The following is a 25,637-nucleotide window of genomic DNA, read 5'->3' as shown; positions in this document are numbered from 1 at the left end:
GATTTTAAGGACTATATTTTAGGAATCCATTAAAAGTATACATATCTCATCAGAGTCATCTAATGCGAGTGCCAAGCGCTTGCTGATTTTGTTAGAATTACATCTAAACACATGAAGCACTTTTTGTAGTCATTGTAATCATGATTATCATACGCATCTCACTAATATTGCGAGCGCGAAGCGCGAGCTGAAAAGTTAGATAATTCAGACCTGCAGTGGGGCATTCTCAGGCTTGCTTATAAGAATTCACTAAGACCAAACGTATTTCACTAACCAAATGATGCGAGCGCGAAGCGCGAGCCGAAAATATTTGATATTCAGATCAGAAAAAGGGACATTTTAAGGATTGATTTTAGGAATTCATGGAGAGTAGACATATCTCACCAATCCACTAAAGCGAACGTAATCACGGACAGGAAATGTTTTATATTAAGACCTTAACATGGGGCAATCACTTTAAGTAGTCATGTAAAAGAAGCATAATTTTTTATGTCACTATACATAAAACAATACTAACTCGAAGTGCGAGGAAATATATTTGGTGTATATTGACTTGAAAACGGGAGGTTTTACTACAACAGGATTATATATCTCGTTAAGCAGACAATGCGAGCACCAGGAACAGTAAAGACATAGGCCCTGAGCAAATTATGTTTCATAAAGTCATGATGAAATGTTTCTTATGAAATGTAACATAACATAATTATAATATGATATAACATTATAATGAATAACAATTTCTTCTTTCCTACGTTTCTCTTCCTTTCTCCCTCTTTTCCTCCTTTTCCCCGTGTTTTTTTTTCGGTCAGCCGATGGGGGGGGGGGGGGGGCACGTGCCCCCCCCCCCCCGTACTTACGCCACTGACTACTACTACTACTGCTACTATAAATACCACTACTTCTGCTGCTGCTTAGGAATTGGTGAGTAATACCGGCAGTAGTGATACCACGTTTGTCACTATTTCTCCTTATCGTAATACTCCAAAATTTTATTTTCCAGCGCTCCCAACTCCTGTTGCACCCGACTGTCTAGCGTGTATCTGCAAGGTCGAATCCGGGTGTACAATACCTGACCCTGTTTGTCGTGATGATGTTGGCTCACTATCATGCGGCCCATACCAGATAAAAGAAGCATACTGGAGTGATGCGCTGTTAAGAGGAGGTGAACTCATGGGCTGTAAGTAAAATTTCGGACCTTTCTTTGAAGAAAGGAACATACGCTCTAAAAACACTAAGTAAAATTTTACCCAATATCGGGTAGAAAGGGAACATGCGTGTTTGCTGGGTATTTTGTTTAACCCCGTATTGAGCTATTTCAATGCAACATTGCGTAAAGTCTACAAAATATTTTTACCCAACGAGCACGCATGTTCCTATTTCACCCAATATTGGGTAAACCTGTTTTAAAGTGTGTATAATGTTCAAACTGAGTTGAAGTATCAGTCCTCCTTTATTTTGAATTGAGTGAGATTGTCAACAAAATACTATTTAGAAATATGATCAAAGTTTCTCTTTGAATAATTAAGTTTTTAAAAGTTGTTTTCCCCCCTTTCACTCTTGCCGTGTTAGCTTGGATGGCATGCACAGCTGAATTTGAATGCAGTGAGCAGGCGGTACAGGGCTACATGGCGCGTTATGCTACTTTCCAACGCCTCGAACGTCAACCAACTTGTCAAGATTTTGCCCGCATACACAATGGCGGTCCAAATGGCTATAAGAAAGAAGCTACCTTGGTATATTGGGAAACAGCTTTGAGTAGATATGAAGAGTGCCGACGTTCAGCAGGTAAGCAGCCGATCAAAAGCAGGGGGGTTTGTGTGGGGTTTCTTGTGGAGGTGTCATTGTGTAGTGGTTTAGTCACTAGAATCTCAAACCAAGGGTCAAGGGTTCGTATCCAAACCGGCGCTAATGTCTTTTGGCAAGGCACTTGTCCACGTTTGTCACTCTCCTCCAATGGGTACCCGGTAGGATTTGAAATTCAATTTGATTGGCATGTGTCCGATAAACGATTACCTGGCCAGGATACTCATCAGGGAGTGGACATGGTGCACTTTATGTGTGGAACAGTGATGGATTCCATGACCGGGCTAATAATAATTACAATGTAAAGCGCTTAGAAACCAACGTATGAAGCTCTATATGAATGTAACTATTATTGTTATTATTATTACTTCTATTATCATCATTATTGATCATGTAGACAAATATAGAAGTGACTTTTTAAAGGAAAAAATCCACCTGAACAAAAAGTTGATCTGAATAAAAAGACAAAAGTCCAACATGCATAACATTGAAAATTTAATAATAATCGGATGAAAAAAAAGAAAGTTATGACATTTTTATCTTTCGCACGATTTTAGTCTGTCATGGCCCTGGAATGCGGGGATGCTGGGGGTTTAGCACCCCCTAGATTTACTTGGGGGGGGGTGCTGCGTGGTAGGTATTTTAAATAACACCTTACTTTTGTTGTGAAACTTTTTTTATGCTTGTCAAATTTTTATTGTTTTTTTTTTGCATGTCAAATTTAAGCCAGCACCGCCTGGGAGAAAAATTGTTCCCATGGCCCTGTAGTCTGTATGCAAATGAGGGGACTGATGACGTCACCCACTCACTATTATATGAAATAAAAAAAATATTCTAATTTTCTCCTCATTGTCCTGTTTAACAAAGTTTCACCCCCTGGAAATGTGAAATTGCCATTGTTTTAACATTTTATGGTTCAGTCAAGTTGGTCCTTCATGTCATATTTGTAAAAATTGTAACAATACAAACAATAAAAAAAGAAATGGTGAGTGAGGGACATTATCACTGATTTTTGAAAAATAAAATATTTAAAACATTGTAAAATGTTATAATTTTCTTACTTTACATACGATTTTGATAAAAAAAATTCGTCGTTATGCTTGTTTGATTTTTCGCTATTGATGCAAAGCAACATTTTTTTTCTGGGATGGACTTGATCTTTACAGCCTATCTTCGTAACCCCCCCCCCCCCTAAGTGCACGTCACTGTTCATTGCTAAATCATATTTAATCCCGATTCAGTGCTGGTGTGAATGATTTAAACTAAAATTCTGTTTTATATGATAAATTTACCGATTTTACATTAAGGTTTAGTTCGATCCAGTGCATAATAAAAAACATATAAACATATATGATATATATATTTGCTAATTCTCATCTTGTTTATATTAAACATCTTCTGAAGTATGAAAATTGGTTGAAAACTTCAGAGTATGATCTGTGCCAGTTACTAAATGTAAAGTAAGCATGGAAAGTGCTCAAACTAAAATAAAACTGTAAACATTATCCAGAGAGGGCGGTATTTTTGGATTTCAATCCCATCGGCCGCAAAAAAATGCGAAAATAAAAACAAAAATGAAATTTGGAAAATGCATTCATAAGGTCGATGACCTGGATTTTATGGCGCTTTTTGTTATCTTTTGTTATCCTATGTTAATATTACATGCATATAATAAATATTGTTTTTGTAACAGATAATTGTAATTACCCTACACACACCCACACGCACCCCTTCTCACACATGCACACACACATGCATACAAACATATATATATTTACATATATATATCCACTTGGATTGTTTTTGTTACAGATATTTTCTTCCCATTCGGATCAAGTGAAGTAGACGAATCTCTTCCTGCAAATGATGATGGTTCCACAGCCGAGCTACCGATTGCCGTAGTCTTCCCATTCTTCGACCAAGACCATACCAGTCTCTTTGTTAGTAACGAACTGTTCTTATCATTTGATAGTCTATTACCCTGTGTCACAAGATATAAGTTCATCTGCAAATTATTTACACGGTGCGAATACATTTGATCTAGCTTCTGCTGCCATATTTCGCGCGCAGACGAAACGCTCCGAGTGATTCATCCAATGTCATTCGACCATCCACTTACTGGTCAACTCACTGAGATTGTTGATGTCTTGTTGTACATGCACGGATATGCCGACCGCATTCTTGGTTCCTCTCTGTCTCTTTTCTACATGTAGTAAGCATGCACTATGGCACCCCCCCCCCCCCCTCCCCCCGAGTCATTTGGTATCTATCATGTGATGTAAGATTTCGTGAGGAAATCACGTAGGACGGTAGGAAGGATGCAATGACTCTTGCTACCACCATGGACCTACCTGTAGTAGGTCCATGATGATACCACCGCTTGCCCATGCTGATAGCTCCTTCTGAACTGGGATGATATCATCAGGACCATTTGGGTTTCACTTTCATATAATCTGCTGTTTTCAATATGACATCAGGTTTTGTAAGGTGATCTAACAGAAAACATTTCAAGAGGTAATGATTCTGTTCTGAGAACATCGATTGGAATGTGGAGATAACTAGAGGTGCATTGGTTTTAACAGAGCATTTTGTCTACACCCTTGCATGCAATTTATGTTCCTACATATGTGTCTCTGGGAGTGTAGCGATCAGCCGTGTATAGTTTAAAGCTTAATTCCAGCGAACGTCACTATATAATAATTGTTTCTAAGCAAGCAGCTGTCCATTCCTATTGTCATTACAAGCCGGGATTACGACTATATTGTTTTCATATCAATGCAGGTGAACAACAACGGTGTAATTTCCTTCTTGTCGAGTGTTTCTCAATACACTCCAGATCCGTTTCCTCTCGGTGATGGCCGACCACTTTTGACACCATTCTGGGCAGATGTCGACACGACGAATGGTGGCAGTGTATTTTATCGGGAAGTCCTACGATTCGCCCAGAACGGTGGCTTGTTCGGTGAAGCCGATAATGTTATCAGAGCAACCTTTGATGATATGAGTGATTTTGTATCGTCGTGGATGTACATCGCAACTTGGGACAATGTGGCTTTCTTCGGTGCATCTGATACCTCAATTGTAAGAACCGTTTCTTTTTTTCTCATCAACATCAACAAAATTAATCGGACAAAAGATCATGCCAGCTGGCCATATCTATATACTGGCAATCTGCAATCGGTTCCTTGAAAGTAATTCGAAAGGCGCGGGTGGGGCCACGAGGCGGGTTTTTAAGAAAAAGGTGACAGGGGAGATAAACGGGAAGCATGGGAAGTGTGAAGAGTATTGGAAAGAAACAATTGAACAATAATAATCTATGGAATAGGCCCCACCCCCAAATTGGTGCCTTGAAGTTTTATAAAATACTTCACGGAGTCCTCAACTAACTAAATATTGATAAGAATCATTCGTTACACGTGTACGTTATTAGTTATACATGCATGTTTATACGCGAAACCATGTATGTATAAATAGTATCCAGGGGTAACAAGATTTTGTTATCACTGATAAATCATATTTATGGACAGGTTCCTGTCAAAAAATAATTGGGAGTATTCAAAGGAAATTGCAATAATTATAGACAGCCGGTCCTTCCATAGCCGACGCGTGGTCACTAAAACAGGTTGACCTTATTTCTTTCAGAGGAATTCCTTTCAGGCTGTGCTTGTAACCGATGGCCGATATTCCTTTGCCATCTTCAACTATGGAGATATCAACTGGACCACTGGAACTTTAAGTGGTGGTAATAGCTTAACAGGTCTTGGTGGCACCCCAGCTCAGGTAAGTAATTGCGTCATGTTACGCCTCCATCTCTTTATACGGGTATATTGATATATGCAACAATTAACGTACTCGGGTGGTATTCTAATATTTAGACTACAATTTAATCACTTTTATAGTCAGTTTTCTGGTCATTCAACCGAGTTAAAATTTGTTTAATCCTGTTGCACACACGTTGTAGACAAATTGATTATGTCGGGAAATGAGAAGAATATGAGAATAGAAAAACTCAATGAATTTTAGTGAATTAGTTGATGTGCTGTCTTTATCTTATGGAAGAAGACGAAGCCTAGCAATTAAATAAAAGTTTGACCTAGAATTCCAGCTTAGACTTGAGTTTACGACACAGAGGAACGACAAAATGCAGATACAGATGTATCATAATGGACAAGATGATCTCATTTTCACGATATGTAATATTTGTAATATTTTTCCTTATAGCTATTTTGACTTACATTTTTTTAGAATATTGCCAGAGGGGTGGATTTATTGGGCTAAGGAAAGCCAAATGGCTGGGCTCTTCATGGATCTCTTAACATGAAATGTTAGCTATCATGGACGAAAGAGCCAGTTGGTAATGTCAACAGTCTCAAAAAGAGGAAGTAAATAAATTTGATTCCATTCATATCAAAGGACTTCTAAGTTCTTTCCAATCACTAAGCAATAATTATGTACTTTCAGTACGTGTGTTAGGTTTCATTGTTAACATTAACATTTTCTTTAAAACACAGACGTGTTTGATAAATTTGCTAAAGCACAACTGAATTAGATAGGCCTATCGCAAGTCTTACCTCCCCTTTTTCAACAAAGTGAAACCAAATTTCAGATAACAATGACGAACTTTGTATCTAAAGTGTGTGTTTAGCTCACCACTCTAAATGCAAAACAGCTAATCTGTTCCCTAATTACAGGAACCAGTCGTTTTAGAGTTGGATTTACATCTTTTGAGAGTAAATTTACCTCTTTTTTTGGAGTAGAAATATATAAAATGTACACTGTTCACTCAAGGAGCTACAATGCACTCCCAAAAGATGAGAATCTCACTCCTAATTGAACGATCCCTCGTCTTACTCTGAGAGGACTGTGATTAGGGACCAGATCTCTTTTGCATTTAGAGTTAAGAATTTTAATCTACAGAGATGGATATTTAGATTCAAATTTAGTATCTAATAAGAACATGGTTACAGTCGTGCATAAAAGTTGTGCGTAATGGTTTATGAAAGCGAAACACCCCGTGAATAAAAACGTACGAGGACATGGTACATGGGGCTGAAACCCCCATGAATTAAACTATAACCGGGAAATCTTCAGGAAAAAAAATTAATCAAGTGTTTCAACATTGTTCCTGCTACAATGGTTTCACCAACAGGTTGGATTCAATGCTGGTGACGGCGAGAATTATTACAGTGTCAGCGGATCTAGGACCAATTCCATTGTCGATATTGAAACAACATCAAACATAGGTCTACCAGGCAGATGGGTCTTCAGGATTGACTCAGAGATCCGGGGACAAGCATGTACATCTTCCGGTGTGTAGAACTTAATATATTAACGGTTCTAATTACATGAATTAAATAATTCACTGGCGGAGATCCGAGGGGATAGGAATATATTCCGCACATTTTTTTTCGTGGGGGGTGGGAAATGGTCTGTACGAACTTCCGCCACTTTTTAAGACAAAAGCGATATTTTCTGGATGATCGAGTAATAAGCGTTCAAGGGCGTAATTTCAAATGCTGTTAAAATGTTTTTTTTTTATATAAACTGACCAAGTTATGTTTGAGAACATTACAGATTGTCAAAAGAACACGAAATCTGAGACAGAAAATTTCATGAAGGTCCAACACTAGGGGCTCGGATGTACATGTTTTATGGAACTGCCCTTCTGTATTTCTTTGGAGCGAACTAGTGAATTCATATTATCTTGAGCTGTTGACAAATGAACTTGTTTTGCTATAAATCTCATCAGGTAAACAAGTAGAAATATCCTCTTGAAGATCCCTAGAACAGCCGGAAAACTTATTGATTTCGTTAATGTAAAAGGTCAAGTCCACCCAAGAAAAATGTTTATTTAAATAAATAGAGAAAAATCAGATTAGCATGACGCTGAAAATTTCATCAAAATCGGATGTAAAATAAGAAAGTTATGGTATTTTAAATTTTTGCTTATTTTTCACAAAACAGTGATATGCACAACTCAGTGACATGCAAACGAGTCAGTCGATGATGTCCACCACTCACTATTTCTTTTGTTCTTTATTGTTTGAATTAAAGATTTGACAATAAGGACCAACTTAACTGAACCAAATAGTATTAAACAAGGCTAAATCCACATGTTCTGGGAGGAATTAAACGTTGTTTCACTTGACAATAAGGAGAAAAATATAGTATTTCATATTTCATATAAACTAAATACAAAAGAAGTAGTGAGTGGATGACGTCATTAGTCTCCTTATTTGCATACCGACCAGGATGTGCATATAACTGTTTTGTGAAATGTCATAACTTTCTTATTTTACATCCGATTTTGATAAAATTTTCAAAGTTACGGTTGTTGGATTTTGCTCTTTTTATCCAAATAAACATTTTGTTGGGGTGGACTTGTAACTGCCCAATTTGGTGAATTTACCAAAATGTGCAGGGCTATTGACGGCACGTTTTGGTAACCTATGGGATCATTCGCCCAGTTGTCCGTACTTATTCATTGCATTACAAATACAATATACCCTGTAACTGCACAATGAGGATTTTTAATTTGGTCACTATTTTCTTAAACCACATCGGCTAAACCCATTTGGTGGACCATTAATCTTGTCTGTTCTCGAGTTGGTCTAAGATCGAAATGGTCTAATACCCACAACGTCCAATGCAATTTCGTCCAATGACCATGTCGTCTAATTTTGTTTAGTCCAATATCAATTCGTTCAATAGCCAATTCGTCCTAAAGACAGTCTTAATGCAGGAAGAATCCATACATGGGCCCCGAAATAGATCACTTTGTAGGTTACAGATGAAGAGCCTCTACTGCATTGGGTCTGGGGCAGACCCGCAGTAACTCGTACCACCTTAAACTTTACGAAAGTAGGGTCATATATATGTCTATCCCTTAGCTAAGGACATTTTTTTTCCCACTTTTTCAATTTTTCACTTTTTTCCTCCTTTTCTTTGCTTTCTTTCCCTTTCCTATTTTTTCTCCCTTTTTCTTTCCCCCGTTTTTTATTTTATTTCCCGGCGAAATCATCGGGGGGGGGGGCGGATTGCCCCCTGCCCCCACACCTGTTACGCCACTGTTAAAGGTTTAGTATGCGTATAAATGGCGTGACCTTAATATATTGGTAATCTTTTTTTCGATGCCTAAGTTTGCAATCGTCCTGTCAAAAAGTATGTCATCTTTCCCCCCCCCTCTTTCTCTCCCTTAATACCTTACCATTTTTTGTGCCTTTTCATGGTAGGTGATATCTCTCTGTTCCCATTGGTCGGTTCAATGCTTGGTGGAACACAGGTATTTGTAAGTGGACCTTGTTTCAACTCAACCAGTTTGATTGCGTGTGATTTCGACGGGACAGTGACTTCTGGGAAATTTATATCCAACGACATCGGCATCTGTATTTCACCAACGTTCTGCAAAGTTGGAAGGATTCCTTTGCGTGTGTCTCTTGACGGTGGAGCTACGTTCAATTTCTCTGGAACATTCACAATAAGTAAGTTCACCTTTCAATCACATTCACACACGCGACCACACCCACGCACACCCACCAATACCCACACAATCCGAACATTTGGTCACTTCTGTGGTGACGCAATCTGCAAGGGCCATCAGAATATAAATTTAATGGTTTTACTTATAAATCGTCTCCATAAGCCCAAAAAACAATTCCAACGTCACGGAATTTTACAAAAATTTCATGATCCTGATCTGACAACACACGACGTTAATCGTGTACCCAGAGCCGTAAACAGTACCTAGAACTATTTTATTTCTTTTAATTTCGTTTATTTCCATTTCCAACATTTACAATCTATCTCGTTCATTTTATATACAGACATAAGCATAAGACATTAGCGAATTTCTATCGTACACAAATTATAGTCAAGATTATCATAGGCCTAAACATGTTGAGAATGGAGGAGGCTGCTAAAAAAGCGAAGCGCGTTCATGGTGTTAGGTGCAGCCACTTAACAAACATATTCTGAAAATATTGTTTGTAATATTCTAGTATAAACACAAACAACCCACAAAATGACAACTTGAGCATAGAACCATATTTTCAAGTAAGAATCGGGGGGGGGGGGTGAAAACAGAAAGAGAAAAGAAAAAGAGAGATGAAAGGTTTCCAGTATATTGCCCCGTTTATGGGATTTCAGTTTCCAAAATTAGATATTTACCAAGGATATTTGAAAATTGTATTTTTTTCAAATGTTCATTGAACCGTGAAATTATGAATATTGTTGAAGATACTCTTCCCAAAAATAACTGTCATCATATTCGATAATTGCATAGATAGAAATGTGTAAAATATCAAGTTATAGCAAATTTTCAATTGCTTTTATCCGACTGTAAAATTTAGCAAAATAAATGTATCGTCTTTTAGAAAGTACCTTATACAAATTAAGGCTTCTGACGATTATTTTTCATGGTGAGAATGTGGAAGTCGTTCCAATAAAATGGAATCGAAGTCATGGTATTTGGCTTGTGACTTTTAAAAAGTGACAATTTTGCCTTCTGGCGGTGTTCACTGGAGCATCACATAAAATACGTCCGTAATATTCACTCAGAGGGTAGCTTATGGAATTGAATAAACGAACATGTAAAAAGATCATTAAAACTCCTGTTTCAGAAATTATGAATGTTTGTATAAGGGGGACTTACTTTTTTACTGTACACACACATATATACACAACAAAAAAGTAAGTCCCCCCTAAATCAAATTGCTGTAACTTTTGAACGGAATTATTTTGAGATATGATATTTCGTAGGTGGTTTTCTACACTCATTAAGCAACCTCTGGGGAAAAATGAGATTGATCGGTTGAGTCATGCATGAGTAATTAAAGATTGAATTAAAAATGACCATTTTTGAAAGTCACAAGAGTCGTTTTTCAGATTGTGCAAATACAAAGCTGGGCAAAAGTTGTTTTTAGGTGAATTTTATGGTGTTAATGCTGTTTTACTATCCATCATTTAGCCACTCCACACACAATTTTGATATCGTATGTTCATGGTTGAGTGAGCACAATAATGCAGGGGCCGCGGGGGGGGGGGCTCAGCCCCCCACTTTTTTTTCCAAAAGCATGCACAAAAATGTAAAAATGACCATACGATTGTGATTTTTTGCATGGTCAGCCCCCCCCCCCCCCCACTTTGAAAACCGTTCCGCGGCCCCTGTATAGTGACGTATCATCAAAGGGGTAGTATCCTCTACAACTTGTTAGATCATGTTAAAATTTGAAAATGTTTTTTGGCTCCCCCGATTATAGGCCCCTCCCCCATTTAAAAATCATTGATCCACCACTGATTTGTCCATAAATTAAACTGATCATGAGAATTTGTAAGAAAAAATACATTTATGCAATATAAAGAGTATTCATTCCTAAGCTTTCGAATGTGCTCGCTCAACCATGAAAATTTTAAAACTTCGGAAAGTGTGTGGTAATAGAAATGATGGATGATAAAAACAACAGCAATTAAAGTCACATTTGAAACCGAATTTGCCCCCAATATTCACTTTATTACCATTTAAAATGGGTCTGTGACATTGAAAATACCCAATTTCCCACTTTGATGTGTGCTCACTCATCCATAAATAAACAAATCGATTTCATTTTTGCACAGAATTCTGCCCATAGGTTGATAAACATTACTGCCAAATGACATTGCTAAAGACAGCCTCGAAAAAAAGTTCCACCACATTGAATAGGGGGTTACTTATTCTTAAACATATGCATCCATAATGTACACAAGTCTATGAGAGAGGAAGTCAACATTTTAACAAATATGAAATGAGGGTTTGTTTCATGGACGGTTTTTGTTACTTCGGCCAACAGTTATTTCATGAAACTTCGCACATGGCTTCAGTGTAACACTATCCAAAATGTGCGTACACCAAAATAACCATTTGATACGGCACAGAGTGGGGCCAGGGCCTTGAACTTTCGTCTCATTTGCATAATTTTCGAATATTGTGTGCTCACTGATGCATTTAACATCGTGATTTTCATAAAAATTAAATCAAATGAACCATGCAAGGAGGTTTGTGATAGATATCCATAGTTACAAATTGCATTTTTTTCCAATAACGTAAAAAAGAGCTAATCACATTCCACATGTTCATTCAAGCGTGAATGTTTAATTAAACGCCTTTGAATCATTGAAGCATGTTAATTGGTCATGAACATAACGAAAAAGTTGAGAAAAGATCATTTTCAGTTACCATAATGAAACAATACATGCCTATGATATTTGAAAATCGTATCTTTTGTTTTCAATAAATGTTCATTGAACCGTGAAACAATGAATATTGTTGAAGATACTCTTCCCAAAAATAACTGTCATCATATTCTATCATTTTTATTGATAGAAATGTGTAAAACATCCAATTATAGCAAATTTGTGTTCATTCAACCGTGAAATTTAGCCAGAAAAGTTGTCTCGTCTTTTAGAAAGTACCTTTTACAAGCCTTCTGACTATTTTTCATGATGAGAATGTGGAATTAGTTCCAATAAAAATGGAATCAAAGTCATGATATTTGGCTTGTGACTTTTAAAAAGTGACATTTTTGCCTTCTGACGGTGCTTACTGAAGCATGACGTAAAATACGTCCATAACATTTACTCAGAGGGTAGCCTATAAAATTACCTACACGCTCATGTAAAAATATATTAAAAACTCGCATTGGTTCGGAAATTACTGATGTTTGTTTAAGGGGGGACTTACTTTTTTTGTTGTGTATATATAAACCCCTCAAAAAAAGTTTGGAAATCTGAGTTTAGCCATTAATTTCTCCCATTTCCCAATTTGACACAATGTATATTTGACATCATTCAAAAGATCATTTAATCCTCTTTAAAATGATACCATGCTTGTTATGATCATGCCATCATGACAAGAGCAGGATTCAAAAGTGTTGGATGAGTTCTGAATTGAAAAGCTGCAAGACGAGCAGAAATAGTCATGAAGGGTCAATACAAAACATGATTATTTTGTTTGTGTCAATAGAGATGAAAATCCATTCAAATCAAGCCCCTGCTTCTTCATTTTTTTATGTTTTTTTTAATGTGTTTGCTTGTGCAGAGGTGTGTTTGATTTCATGTTAATGTTGATGTAAAGGTGCATGAAAACAATTAAAAAAACCGCTGAGAAACTCACTCATCACCACGGATAAAAGAACAGTGACTTTCAATATTGTGTAATTTTGCAACTTTTGAATTTAGACCTTGCCCCACATTTCAAGGTACTGCACCTCCATGTGGACCACAATCATATCTTGTAAAGTATCGTTTTAAAGAAAATTAAATGATCTATTCATTGATATTAATTACACATTGATATTTACTAAAACCGAGGAGGGATTATCGATCGAAGTCAAAAGAAACCGTTGAGAAACTCACTCATCACCACGGAAAAAAGAACAGTGACTTTCAATATTGTGTCATTTTGCAACTTTTGAATTTTGACTTAGCCCCACATTTCAAAGCACTACACCTCCATGTGAACCATAATCATATCATGTAGGTATCATTTAAAAAAAATAAATCTTTTCATCGATATTAATTACAGATTGATATTCAATAAAACCGAGGTGGGATTATCGATCAAAGTCACATTTTCCAAACTTTTTTGACGAGTTTATGAATATATATATAAATATATAAATAATTTATTGGTTGGATTGCTTAACTAAGCTAGTCGTACAGACTGTTTCACCCTAAGGCTCATCAGCGATGAGCCTTAGGATGATGAGCCTTAGGGTGAAACAGTCTGTACGACTAGCTTAGTTAAGCAATCCAACCAATAAATTATTTATACTCAGCTCCTACACAGTCGAGCACTATTAGATATTGCAGTATATCACTATATACTTACCTACCTATATATAAATATATATACATGTGTGTATATATAAATATATATATATATATATGTGTGTGTGTGCGTGTGTGTGTGTGTGTGTGAGGTTGTGTGTGAGTGTGTGTATATCTCTATTAATTTCTTTCATAACACATTTCAATAAAAAAGGAGTTACCAAAGCTGTTGTACATGTAGATTCATTCAGATATTTGGTGAAACTATGGTCTCAGTGATGCGAATGGGACCGTTTTCCTTCGGGGAAATGCGCCCCTTGGAAAAGTAGTCGCATTCGCGTCACTTCGGGGAGCCAAGTTCCGACCACTTCTGGTGGCCGTACATACAATTTAGTTCACTAGCACCAGTTTGGTCGGGTCCAGGGATTCCCCCCTTTTTTTGACGGAATCTCTCGAAATAGGACATTACTTGGACTGATTATTAATAGTTTTCAACAGCTGCTTTCATTCTGCCGATTTCCTTCATTTTGGTGCATGCTCCTTCTGTCCCTTTGGGCCGGGGGCAGTTCCCCAAGCTCTTACAGGGGCAATTCAGGCTGAATAAGAAGTGATATTCAATTAGCAAAAGGCCGAAAATTTCATCAAAATTTGATTAGAAATAACGTTATTGAGTTCTAGTATATGGATATTTTGTGGAAACTGTTATATGCACGGCGTTATGAATATTGATTATGTGGGTTAATGATGCCATGTCCCCACTCTCATGACTTCCATGTATTAATTGATTACATGAAATCATAATTATTATCAAATCGGTTGTCAATTTATTTATTTATTTATTTTTTGCTTCAAAGCATATTCATGAACACATGCATAGGACCGTCTCACCGAAATAATGCAAAGCTTTAGAATGTCACATAACTTTATTATTCCTTGTCTGATTTTGATGAAATATTCAGTGTTTGGTTTGTCTGATTTTACTTTATCCATTCAAATCATATTATTTACAACCTGGAGTATCCCAAATTATATTATTTTGCTCCCATTTTCTGTATTTTTCTCTCTTTTTTTTTTGGGGGGGGGGGTTATAACCCGTTTAAAAAAAAAAAAAGGGTTTCTTTAATTCATGGCCGCTGAAATAAGATGTCAATTTAAGTAGTTTAAACACCAACAGTATCATGATGTGGTAGAACTTCGTCTCTTCTGAGTGTGCATTCGATATTATCAATGTAAATTATGATTAAAAAATGATTGACTTTGTCTTTCTTATTCAGTCAATGTTGAGGCGGTTCCTGTAAATGTATTCTCTTCTGTAACGGAAAGCAACGAGAGAGAGTCCTTCTTCGAGATCACATGGAACACAGATGCCCTCCAATACGTGGATAATGTTGATATTGTTGTCTACGGCTACAGAGAGGATGGTGGTGTTGAATTTAATGGACCATTGCTCACGTTGGCGGAAGAGATTGTCTATAGTCTTGGTCGCCACAGTGTATCCGGCCTAACTTTCAATGAGATCAATTTCGATGTCGGTGCTATTGGAATTATTGATTCAGATAGACAACAAGAAATGTAAGATTTCTTACTTTATTTTCAGGTTCATAAATTGTATTTAATCGTCCCTCCAAAAAATAAGCATTTTTAAAAACAGATTCGTAAATGATGATTTATCATAAAGCGCGAAGGAAGTCAGACTAGTAAAAGTTAAGTCGAATCCCACAAGAAATTAGAACAATTACTAGATTAAGGGGGACGTTATATTTGCATCGGGTTAGACTCTAAGTTTCAATTAAAAAGAATCATGGTTTCAGAAGTCATTTCAAAGTTGTGCGCGAATCATTTTCATGATTTTTTTTATCAGTGATGCTCATTCAGAAAGATTTGTCGAAAGTCGTATCGTAATTCCGTTGTAAAGACCTATACCGATGTACAGTGCGTCCCAGCAAAGAAGGAAACTGTTATTCAGTGTAATTACTTTTCCTATCATGAAATATGTGTGTGTGTGTGAGGGTGTTTGTGTGTGTGTGGAAGAGCAAATAATGGTCATGAATGAAGCAGATTTTCACTGGGTTTCTTTCGTATTTATTTGCTTGATCAAACAAAGCAAATTACAGAAGAAGAAACAGAACGAACATAATGGTAAATATCAGTAAATTAAAGCGACACCCAAACAAAAAAAAATTACACGGAAATGTGAAAAAAATCACACGGAATAACAAAAGATCATACTCAACAGAAATAAGAATGAAGTGAAAAGAGTACGTGACATGGGTCGAAGTAAATTCTTGTGAAGTTGGGTAAAGTCGTTTGCTTTATTTATGAAGAAGGCCAGGTGCCAAAAGTTCTTGCCACATAGTATAACTCTGCTTCATTCTTTGCCACCATTTGCTCTTCACAAATATATTATACTAAAGTGGTCAAAGCGATTGGTACAATATCCACACCTCTCTTGATATTATATATATATATATATATATATATATATATATATATATATGTATATACAGTGCGTATCAAAAAAAAGTTTACACTTTGAAAAAGCCCTGGGAATTAAAAAATATACGACATGTGGGCATTTTTTTCACATATAATCTTGGGTTTTGGTCTCATCTATCCAATGAAAGTAAAAGTTTTTACAGAATGTTACACTTGAGCACTGTCCATTTTTGTAAAGCTCGCAGAAATCTGTTTGCGCAGAAATGCTCGTTGTCACGCTGTGTCAACTGGAAAGGGCGAAATCAAACTTACCCTACGAAACATTTGTCATACATTTCCCTTGCACTTTTAGTCAATTAAAATAAAACGGATACATTCAAGCATTTTGTAACAATTTTGCCGCCCAAATTGAAATTTCATCACTTAGTAAGCACAACCTTTACCCTTTTTTGCCAGCTGGATCTGAAAACATAACTAAATCTGAACCAAAGTTTATATTAGACATCTCCAGCATTGTTTCACTAAGTTTTTATCATTTAAAGTGGGTTTACATTTCATTTTTCATTTAATACTTGTTTCTCCACACATTTCCCAACCTTGACAATGATCAAAAAAATGAAAATCAAGCCTAAGCCATTTCATGTATGGGGGAGTGGGTACGTGGGGCAATGCACTCTTCGAAGTATTTTGGGCAAGGAAACAAGTAAAAAAAATAAAAGATATCTTCAAATCAATTTTACTAGCTAAATTCCACGTGTTCTTCATGATTAAGGTCTACTTTTATTCGCATAACTATTTCAAAGTTCTGCGCAAATCATTTTTCACTAACTTTTCAAAAGTAAGTGGTGCTCACTCAAGCGGAAATATTTTTCGACAGCTATATCGTCATTTGCTTAGATGGATCTGTACCAATGTTAAAATGTGGAGAAATCTTCGAGATATTGCAAATGTATACTTCAAAAGGATTTTTTATAAGTGTATTTTTTTACGCACTGTATGTATATATATATATATAATACTTGGAAGACAGAAATAACGACGAGTGAGACGTAGCTCTCAGGTTTCCTTTTTTATTGCAAGCTTTCGGCCATCATCGACCTTCGTCAGGCCTACAAAGAAAATCAGATGGAACGAACATAGTATTTACATATATATAAATTAGGTATAAATTGGGTATAATATTGAGTATTGCGTGTGTTTATAGTACTACAGAATTAGGCTTCGGACTTTTACATATGTGGTTAGAGTATGATTACCATTTAAAATTATTTAGTTGTAGTTACCGTTATTTTATTGCTGAACTCTCATCGACCTGAGAGGGCGGTGTGTTGTCCGGTGGGACTGTGACCAGAAGAATTGTCGTTTGGCGCCTGAGAGGGCCTAATTCTGTAGTAAGGAAACCTGAGAGCTACGTCTCACTCGTCGTTATTTCTGTCTTCCAAGTTTATCTACACTAAATGATGAGTACCTGCACTACTTGTTGTGCTGAGGGCCCCCTTACTTTATATATATATATATATATATAAAGAACTGGATGAAGAGAACAATGGAAGGCGTAGCTTAAATCAAGGTTCACCAGAGCTATCTACCCTTTGAAAAAATTGGTGATGCCGAAAAAATGTCTCTGCCGGGAATCGAACCCGGGCCCCCAGCTTTGAACGCCGGTGCATTAACCACTAGACCACAGAGACGGGTTAGTGGCTAGGGCGACCCCGATCCGATTGACCGTCAGATAGACATATTTTCGACACTATACCAATTATAATTTCCTTTGTCGGGTGAAGGTGGGTTTCGAACAATGACAAGCCGCCATTATAAATTATAATTGGTATAGTGTCGAAAATCTATCTATCTGACGGTCAATCGGATCGGGGTCGCCCTAGCCACTAACCCGTCTCTGTGGTCTAGTGGTTAAGGCACCGGCGTTCAAAGCTGGGGGCCCGGGTTCGATTCCCGGCAGAGACATTTTTTCGGCATCACCAATTTTTCCAAAGGGTAGATAGCTCTGGGGAACCTTGATTTAAGCTACGCCTACCATTGTTCTCTTCATCCAGTTCTTTACAATATTTAAATAAAAGAGTTGCCAAAGCTGTTGTACATGTATAACTTTACACATTTATATATATATATATATATATATATATATATATATATATATATATATATACATACATATATATATATGGTATGACCCCAGGCGCACCTACAACGCATTTCGTCCTTGTTGCAATACGTTAATACGGTAGTAACTTCCGGGGCATTGCATTTTCGTTAACTTTTAATCCTGGAGTCCTGTTAGAGAACCATATTTAAAAACAAAGTTTGATAAGAGCAGCATCTAAAATAAACTTTTAACAATTGAATCCTTTTTTTTTTACCTTTTTCCAAATTATTTTATTTTCCAAGTCCTACCCGCGCTGTTCTCTGGAGCAAAGTCCATGTTCTTCAGTGGTACAATGGCGAAAATGTCCCAAACTGGTGCAGTGGTTGGATTGGAGAAAATGGCTTGTCAGACAATTCCTTTTTGACGAACAGGCCGGAGTGTCCCTGTACCCTTGATCAGGCCGAGGTTGATAGAGGAAGATTTAGTCCACATCCGGAGTGTGACATTGATATTTCCTCACCAAGCAACTGCATTCACAAACCTGGAGCAATCCACTGCGTCCGAGCAGATATACCGAGGTATGTATACGATCAAGTACCCCCACACACTCACACCCCCGTCATGCCTTACCCACACCCCATACACACCCACCTCCAAGCATCAGCAAGCACTCCCGACCTACAAGTGTATGGGTGGAATTGAAGCAGAGAGTTCCAATTCACGATTCTCTTATACCCCTTTTTATACTAGGGCCAGGACAGCGTCAGGGCAAGGCGCGGAATGTAATAATTGTAATCTGCGACCCTTCCGCAACCTGTCTGGACATTCCTGGAAGTATCCGCACGCTGCCCTAAACCCTTCCTGATGTTCGGGAAATCAAAATTTGTCCGCATCCAAATTTTGGTCTCGACCAAAATTTAGACGCGGATATTGATTTCCTGAAACTTTCGGGACCTTGTCCTGACGATGTCATGATGATGTCCCGCCCTTCCCAAACCCTTCCGCGTCTTCCGGAAACATCCGCAAACAGGTCAGCTTCAGAAAGCAAAGAAGAAGCCATGCGGAATGTTTCAGGAACCTGCGGATTGGAATAAGAAGGCAAGCGGACTGTTTCGGGAACGTGTGGATTGGAATAAGGCAAGCGGGCTGTTTCAGGAACGTGCGGACAGAAATAAGAAGGCAAGCGGAACGTATCAGGAATGTTTGGATCCAATACAAATATGTATGGAACGGGTACACAAGTAGCAAAAGACATTCGTGGTCAGTGCTCTCGAGGGGCAACGGGACATAATACATTTTAGCGGTGTTTAATCGCTCAAATGATTTACAGTCGCAATTTGCACATTTTGTCGGGCGGTAGCCGCACGGAGCGGCAGTTCTTATAGCGGCTGTGATAAGTACTTGCGGTCACGTAGATGAAACGAAACCGCTCACAAAGGTGCCGCGAGTAAGATTAGCGGCGCTCCGAATAAAGCGGCCGCCTGTTTATACTGCCGCAATGTTTACAAAATAGAATCCCTCGGGAAGTTACCGCGCATCAGAGGCGTGGGAAAATAGCATTTACTTGCATTCAGCATGAGTTAGTGAGATAATATAATCATTTTGAGTTGTGGTTTTGATGAGAACACTTGTCCTGTGTGAATCAACCAAATTTTAATTCGTCTGTTTCGCAGTAGGCCTAACAACTTCAACTTTTTATAGAAGCGGAACTTCGCTTTTAGATCCAACGCTGTTTTGCGGTGCATGAACTTCGGGACGGATTCGATAATTGTGCCAATCTCGGAAGTTTAAGTGGTCTTATAACTTTAATTCGTCTATTTAGCAGTAGGCCTAACAACTTCAACTTTTTAGAAGCGGAACTTCGCTTTCAGATCCAACTGTGTTTTGCGGTGCATGAACTTCGGGACGGATTCGATAATTGTGCCAATCTCGGAAATTTAAGTGGTCTTATAACTGTGTATCGTCTCCTTCCTTCGTCATGCCGAAAGCAAAGAAGAAGTCGGTGACTGCCCGGTCGGCGCCAGTGGAGAGGCCAGTAACAAGAGCTAGCAGTCAAGGAGTGAATCAGCAGGTAGAGGATGTGGCAGGTCCATCAAGTGACACATTAGGTGAGTCGATTAGCACGGCTCCTTGGCCTACTGTTGAGATTTGTGATGATGGTGGAGTTGACAGATTGCAAAATGAAGGGCCAACCCCTTCGATGCTTGCGGTGCCAAGGGAGGCTCTAGGGTCCGCGATCCCTTTATCGGTGCGGGAAAAAATTTGGAAGTCTGAGTCTCTAGACCTAGGGCTTTTGTTGAAAGACGCTCCCACTCCGCAAATGGAGCAATCAATGATTTTCACAATTTCAGGTGGCAGTATGCAGCTGCAACCGCAGCGTAAAGTCCCACGTATCACGTCCATTGAACAGTGGACAAGTGCTTTTCTTGTTTTTGGGGCAGTTTACACGGAAAAGCATCAGTCGCGGGCTGGTGAAGTGTTCAAGTACATGGACATAATCCGGACTGCTTCCCGTTTTGAGGGTTATGGCTGGCATACGTACGACATACAATTTCGTTTACGACAAGAAAGAGAACCAACAAGATCTTGGGATCTAATTGATAGTGAGCTATGGCTCATAACAGCAGCTGCCCCCTACATGAACAAAGGTCCGGCGGGGGGTTATCGGGGCAATTTTCGCTCTTACTTCCAACCCAGGGGAGGCCAGTCTGCCAACACAAAGCAAGGAATGGACAGGGCATACAATAGGCAAAAAGGGCAAGGTGTCTGCTACGCGTTCAACCGCACGGGTAAATGTTCCCGCCCATACTGCAAGTACACACATGAATGTACACAGTGTGGGCAGTCATCCCACGGGGCAGCCCACTGTTCAAAGGGAAAAATCGGAACTCCGAGCGCTAGCTCAAACTCCAATTAGGTTACAAAGAATGTTGCGATTTCTGCGCACATACAGTAATGTTGAGGATGGAGAGTATTTTAGTGTTTTAGACAAGGCTTTCGGTTAGGTTATACGGGCAGAAGGGTACCTGTACTGTGTCGTAATTTGAAATCTGCTTTCGAGCTGAAGGCTGTTTTATTAGAAAAGCTACGAAAGGAAATTGAATTAGGTCGTATTAGTGGTCCATACCCAATTCCCCCTTTTTACAATTTCAGGTGTTCCTCGGTGGGATTAGTTCTATAAGAAGGAGGCGGGGGAATATCGTATGATCCACCATTTGTCAGCCCCCAGGAATAATTATCTTAACGGGCAGATTAATCGAGCGGATTGCACTGTGGTATATGCGTCATTCGATGAGGCAGTCACATTAGTCCAGTGAATAGGGCATGGCGCATGCATGGGGAAGGCCGACATAAAATCGGCTTTCCGCCTGCTGCCTGTCCACCCGGATGATTTTGATGTTCTGTTCCGTTGGAGCTGTGCAGGGATTTATGTATTTCAGGCCCCATTCCTTTTGCGCCTTCTTTTGCCGTTTTGACGGATCAAATGTGACCCGTCGGGAGTTTACAGCGGTTCTCCGGCAATGCCTGTCTTCCTTGGAGATGCCAATATCTCGATTCTCATCCCACTCGTTTAGAATAGGTGCCGCCACTTCGGCGGCGATGGCAGGTTTTGCGTCTGAAGCAATCCAAAGGATGGGTATATGGTCTTCGGACACTCATAAGCGTTAAGTTGGCGGGTATGCTGTAGCTATATTTCGGAAAGGGTCCCTATCCGTTTACGTTGCTTGGTTTTGTTTGTTCTCATTACTTAATTTGTAGTTCCTTGTTAGGTGTTGTTGGAACACGGTGTTTTTACAGTGATCTGTTCGATTTATGTATTTGGTTTTTATTTATTCAATTATTATTTATCTATTTTTTTTGTTAGTATTTTCTTGTCCAGGGATTACTCTATCGGAGATTTAGGGTTAGTGTAGTTTAAATTCATCCAAAATCATGCCATTTGTATACCGTACTTACACAAGAGTACAATCACTGATGTAGTGGTAATCACATATTCCACTTTCATTCTAAGTCCCCCACACATCTCTATAAGGATATATGATGCATTGACAGTCACAAACTAGGTGGGAACGAAATAGAGGTATCCGTATTATATTACCAATGGAATTGGTACATAATTACACTGTGAGACGCCTAGAGCTTTGCTGTCATCAAATTATAATTATACCTGTAGGGGAATACATATGAATATACTGTTTAAAACATACAAGTAGTTGAAGTAGTTACTGCCGGAAGTTTTGTATATGTTTTTCACTGGCAGGTCGACGTCGGAAACCCACATTGGTGATCCTCGGGGACTCCATCATTTACTGGTCTGCAGTCTATGCAACTCGCCATAATCATCAATCTTTGGGGCTAGACGCTGGCGTTGTGTGGCGTGGGATCCGAGGCCTCAAATTACATCAGGTAGAGCAACATATACGGGGGCCAGTTTTTGATTCGGCGTCCCATGTTAATATCATCCATGTTGACACGAATGACATTGGGGGCTTATGCAAGAGGAAGCTACAGGAGAAAATTGGTAAAGTGCTAAGGCGAGTGCAGTCCCTCCTACCTTCAGTTAACGTGGGGTGGTCATGTATCTTACCTCGGGTAACTTATGCTGACTTTTGCCCCGAGGACCAGCCCGCCATTGACAGGAAAAGGAGGAGTGCGAACAGATGTGCCAGGTCCGCGTGCCGCCATTTGATGGGGTTTGTTCTGGCGCATGAGGGAATCAGATACGACGACCGCTAGCTGTTTCGCCCGGATGGAGTTCACCTATCGGAGGAGGGCATTTTGGTCTTCTTTGAAAGCCTACGTAAAGGCCTTATGGACGTCATTTAGTCAGGGCATGGTTAATTGGTCTTAACACGTTTAGGTGTTCTTATTTAGGTTTAGCTTATTCAGGTTTACCTTATTTTTCTTACTGCTACATGAGTCGATCTTTGTTAATGATTATTATTATTTTTATTATTTAATCATATATGGATATGCATACATCAATATTTTTTTATGTTTCTTTCTTTCTCTCGATGCTAGTGTGGTAAACCATGAGTAGTTTTCCATTTTCATCATGACATTTTGTTTGATTTGATCTATTCAGTTGTTAGAATTTTCTCTCGCACATTTACAACCATAGATAATGTTGTTTTTCTGCAGCTAAGAATTTAGATGTTGGTACATCCTTAAGCGTGTATTACTTAGTCTCAACCAGGTATTCCTCTTCAATACACGAATACACAAAATGTCCCCCTTTTTTTTTTTCCTTCTGTTATATATATCGTAGTGACATGCTCAAGCCCATTTCATCTGCCATAACGCGCTTCATGGGATTCACACAATAATATTTCATTGACGAAGCGATATGCACAGTGGCGGCGGGCATTGCCCGTGTGGCGGAAAATTGTACCATTTTTGAGCCCCTGTGCCTATCTTACGTAACTTTGGCCGGCTTCACCATGTAAAGCTCAGCAGGAAGGTGTATGTTTTCAATTATTTGAGATCGGATGTATTGGCCATTGCGTCTTAATTATGCCCCATTTATTTCATGTTGTGCCCTTGATTGTTTCCTCGTCCATATAGGTTCACACCCTATCATGTGGAGAGGAATTTTGTTCGGGCAGTGGTTATTAATATTGTGCCCATTGAATGTTTCCTCGTCTGTAGAGTTGGGCACCCTATGCAGAGAGGAATTGGTTGCGTCATTATGCACCCCGGGTAGGGATGTGGGGGCGGACGCTTTAGTAAATTGTGATTGAATTATCGGATAAAATATACCCGGGTCCTTCCAAGTAGTTATGCTGAAGCCGTCCTCTTTAATTCAGTGGTATACCCATTTTATGAAGTTATAACATTGAACTTAGGATGGTGATTTACAGATTTAAGAATCGTACTAATATGTATTCAAATTATGTTAGTATAAAATCATCTGACAACCAAGTTATTCATGTTGTAATCGTCAAGATTATTAAGCCTATTCACATAATGTATTATGTATTATGCATGAGATTAAAAACCACAACCAATGGCACATCTTAGTTTCTTGTGATTGTGTGAATTGTGAGTGTAATACATGTACATGACAAGAAAATTAAAAAAAGTAACGAAGAACGGGGTCAAGTGGCTTAAACAAACCTGAAAACCTAATATTTCAAGCAGTGTTTTAAACATATCACGCGAGCTGATTTTTTTTTTTTTTGGGGGGGGGTTACAGACTTGAAGGAGGAAAATTTCAAGCATTTTCTACTGATCCGAAAGTAGACATTTCAAATATTTCTTGCATTAGTTAAGCTGGTAATCATGCGAGCAGATTTGTTCTATACTTAACAAAAAAGACGTTTCAAGCAACGTTTAATTATGAACTAGAATATTTTAATGTACTCGACTGAAATTAGGACCGTTTAGGCAGCACTCGACTTTACGAATGGGAAAACTATCTTAACAAAATTAATAGTGCAGGCATACATTTCAAACTGAAATTCAAGTTTATATTCCTATTGCATTTTAAGCACTTTATTTGATCGTGAATGAGATACGTATGTCATTAATAGTAATAATAATAACAATAATGGTAGCTAGTTTGTATATATATCGCTTTTCTCAGAACGGCTCAAAGCGTTTTGCTGCATAATATAACCCAAGTTATTGGATTCATTTCAATCCCGCATGAAAAATGCACAATTTCCACTCCTTAAGAAGCATTCCTTGCATTCATCGCAGCCTCAAAATGGCGCTGGAAGATTCAAACATACAATAACTTTCGCATCATGCCGGGTACCCATTTAGCACTGGGTCGAGAGTGCCAAAGTGTGGATTACGCCTTGCCAAAGGACGCTATATAGACCGCGGTGGGATTCGAACACATGACCCTCTATTTACAAGGCGAGAGTCAGAACCTATATACACCACGTACGGCTCTTTAACAAAAACAAATATACCTTCGTGAAAAAAACTCTTGCACAGGACATGTTTCGGATAAACATAAAATGTGAGCGCGAAGCGCGAGGCGAGCTTATTTCTTTCAATTTTCCTTAAAATTTTATATTTTGAGCAATGTCTGTGATCCTTATTTTTTATACGCTCTGGCCTGATCGAAAAAAAATGCAGTTAACAATGAAGAAGATACATATTTCAACAATCGAATAATGCGAGCGCGAGGTGAGAGCTGAACATTTTTGACATTCCGACCTAAATACTGGACAATCTAAGCACTTTTTTAATCATGAACAGGAAAGGTATATGACTATACACTTGATGAGAGCGCGAAGCAAGAGCGGAAACAAAATTGAGATTTACACCAAAAGACGGGACATCTCACGTTTGTAAATCAGGAAAAGGATGGGTAATTGGATATCTTCCTATAATGATAATGTGAGCGCAAAGCGTGAGCAGAAAAAATGATATTCTGATCTGAAACTGGAACAAGATTCGTATCTCAATAAACATGCGTGTGCGTGTTAAGATTTAGACCTAGAATATGGACATTCTAATTACATTTTTATTATAATAT

The 25,637-nt window shown here is 38.4% G+C and overlaps 1 protein-coding gene across 1 annotated transcript; it reads left to right on the top strand.

Moving 5' to 3' along the window:
- Positions 1-1,005: 1,005 nt before the first annotated feature.
- On the top strand, positions 1,006-24,157 carry LOC129281599 (protein mesh-like). The gene is made up of 10 exons (XM_064113120.1): positions 1,006-1,177; positions 1,570-1,785; positions 3,616-3,743; positions 4,585-4,884; positions 5,446-5,583; positions 6,953-7,112; positions 9,036-9,284; positions 14,880-15,177; positions 18,448-18,723; positions 22,407-24,157. The coding sequence occupies exons 1-10, from the start codon at positions 1,171-1,173 to the stop codon at positions 22,483-22,485; spliced, it is 1,851 nt and encodes a 616-aa protein (XP_063969190.1). The 5' UTR covers positions 1,006-1,170; the 3' UTR covers positions 22,486-24,157.
- Positions 24,158-25,637: the final 1,480 nt, after the last annotated feature.

Source organism: Lytechinus pictus, chromosome 18 (genome assembly GCF_037042905.1).
Source record: "Lytechinus pictus isolate F3 Inbred chromosome 18, Lp3.0, whole genome shotgun sequence".
NCBI classification, from domain to species: domain Eukaryota; kingdom Metazoa; phylum Echinodermata; class Echinoidea; order Temnopleuroida; family Toxopneustidae; genus Lytechinus; species Lytechinus pictus.
Note: the sequence above shows the minus strand (reverse complement) of the source record. Positions and strands in the feature narration are given on the sequence as shown.

Coding starts and splice junctions, on each gene's coding strand:
- LOC129281599 (XM_064113120.1), top strand. Junction 1,786..3,615: donor AGAGTGCCGACGTTCAGCAG/GTAAGCAGCCGA, acceptor TTTTTGTTACAG/ATATTTTCTTCCCATTCGGA. Junction 3,744..4,584: donor AAGACCATACCAGTCTCTTT/GTTAGTAACGAA, acceptor ATATCAATGCAG/GTGAACAACAACGGTGTAAT.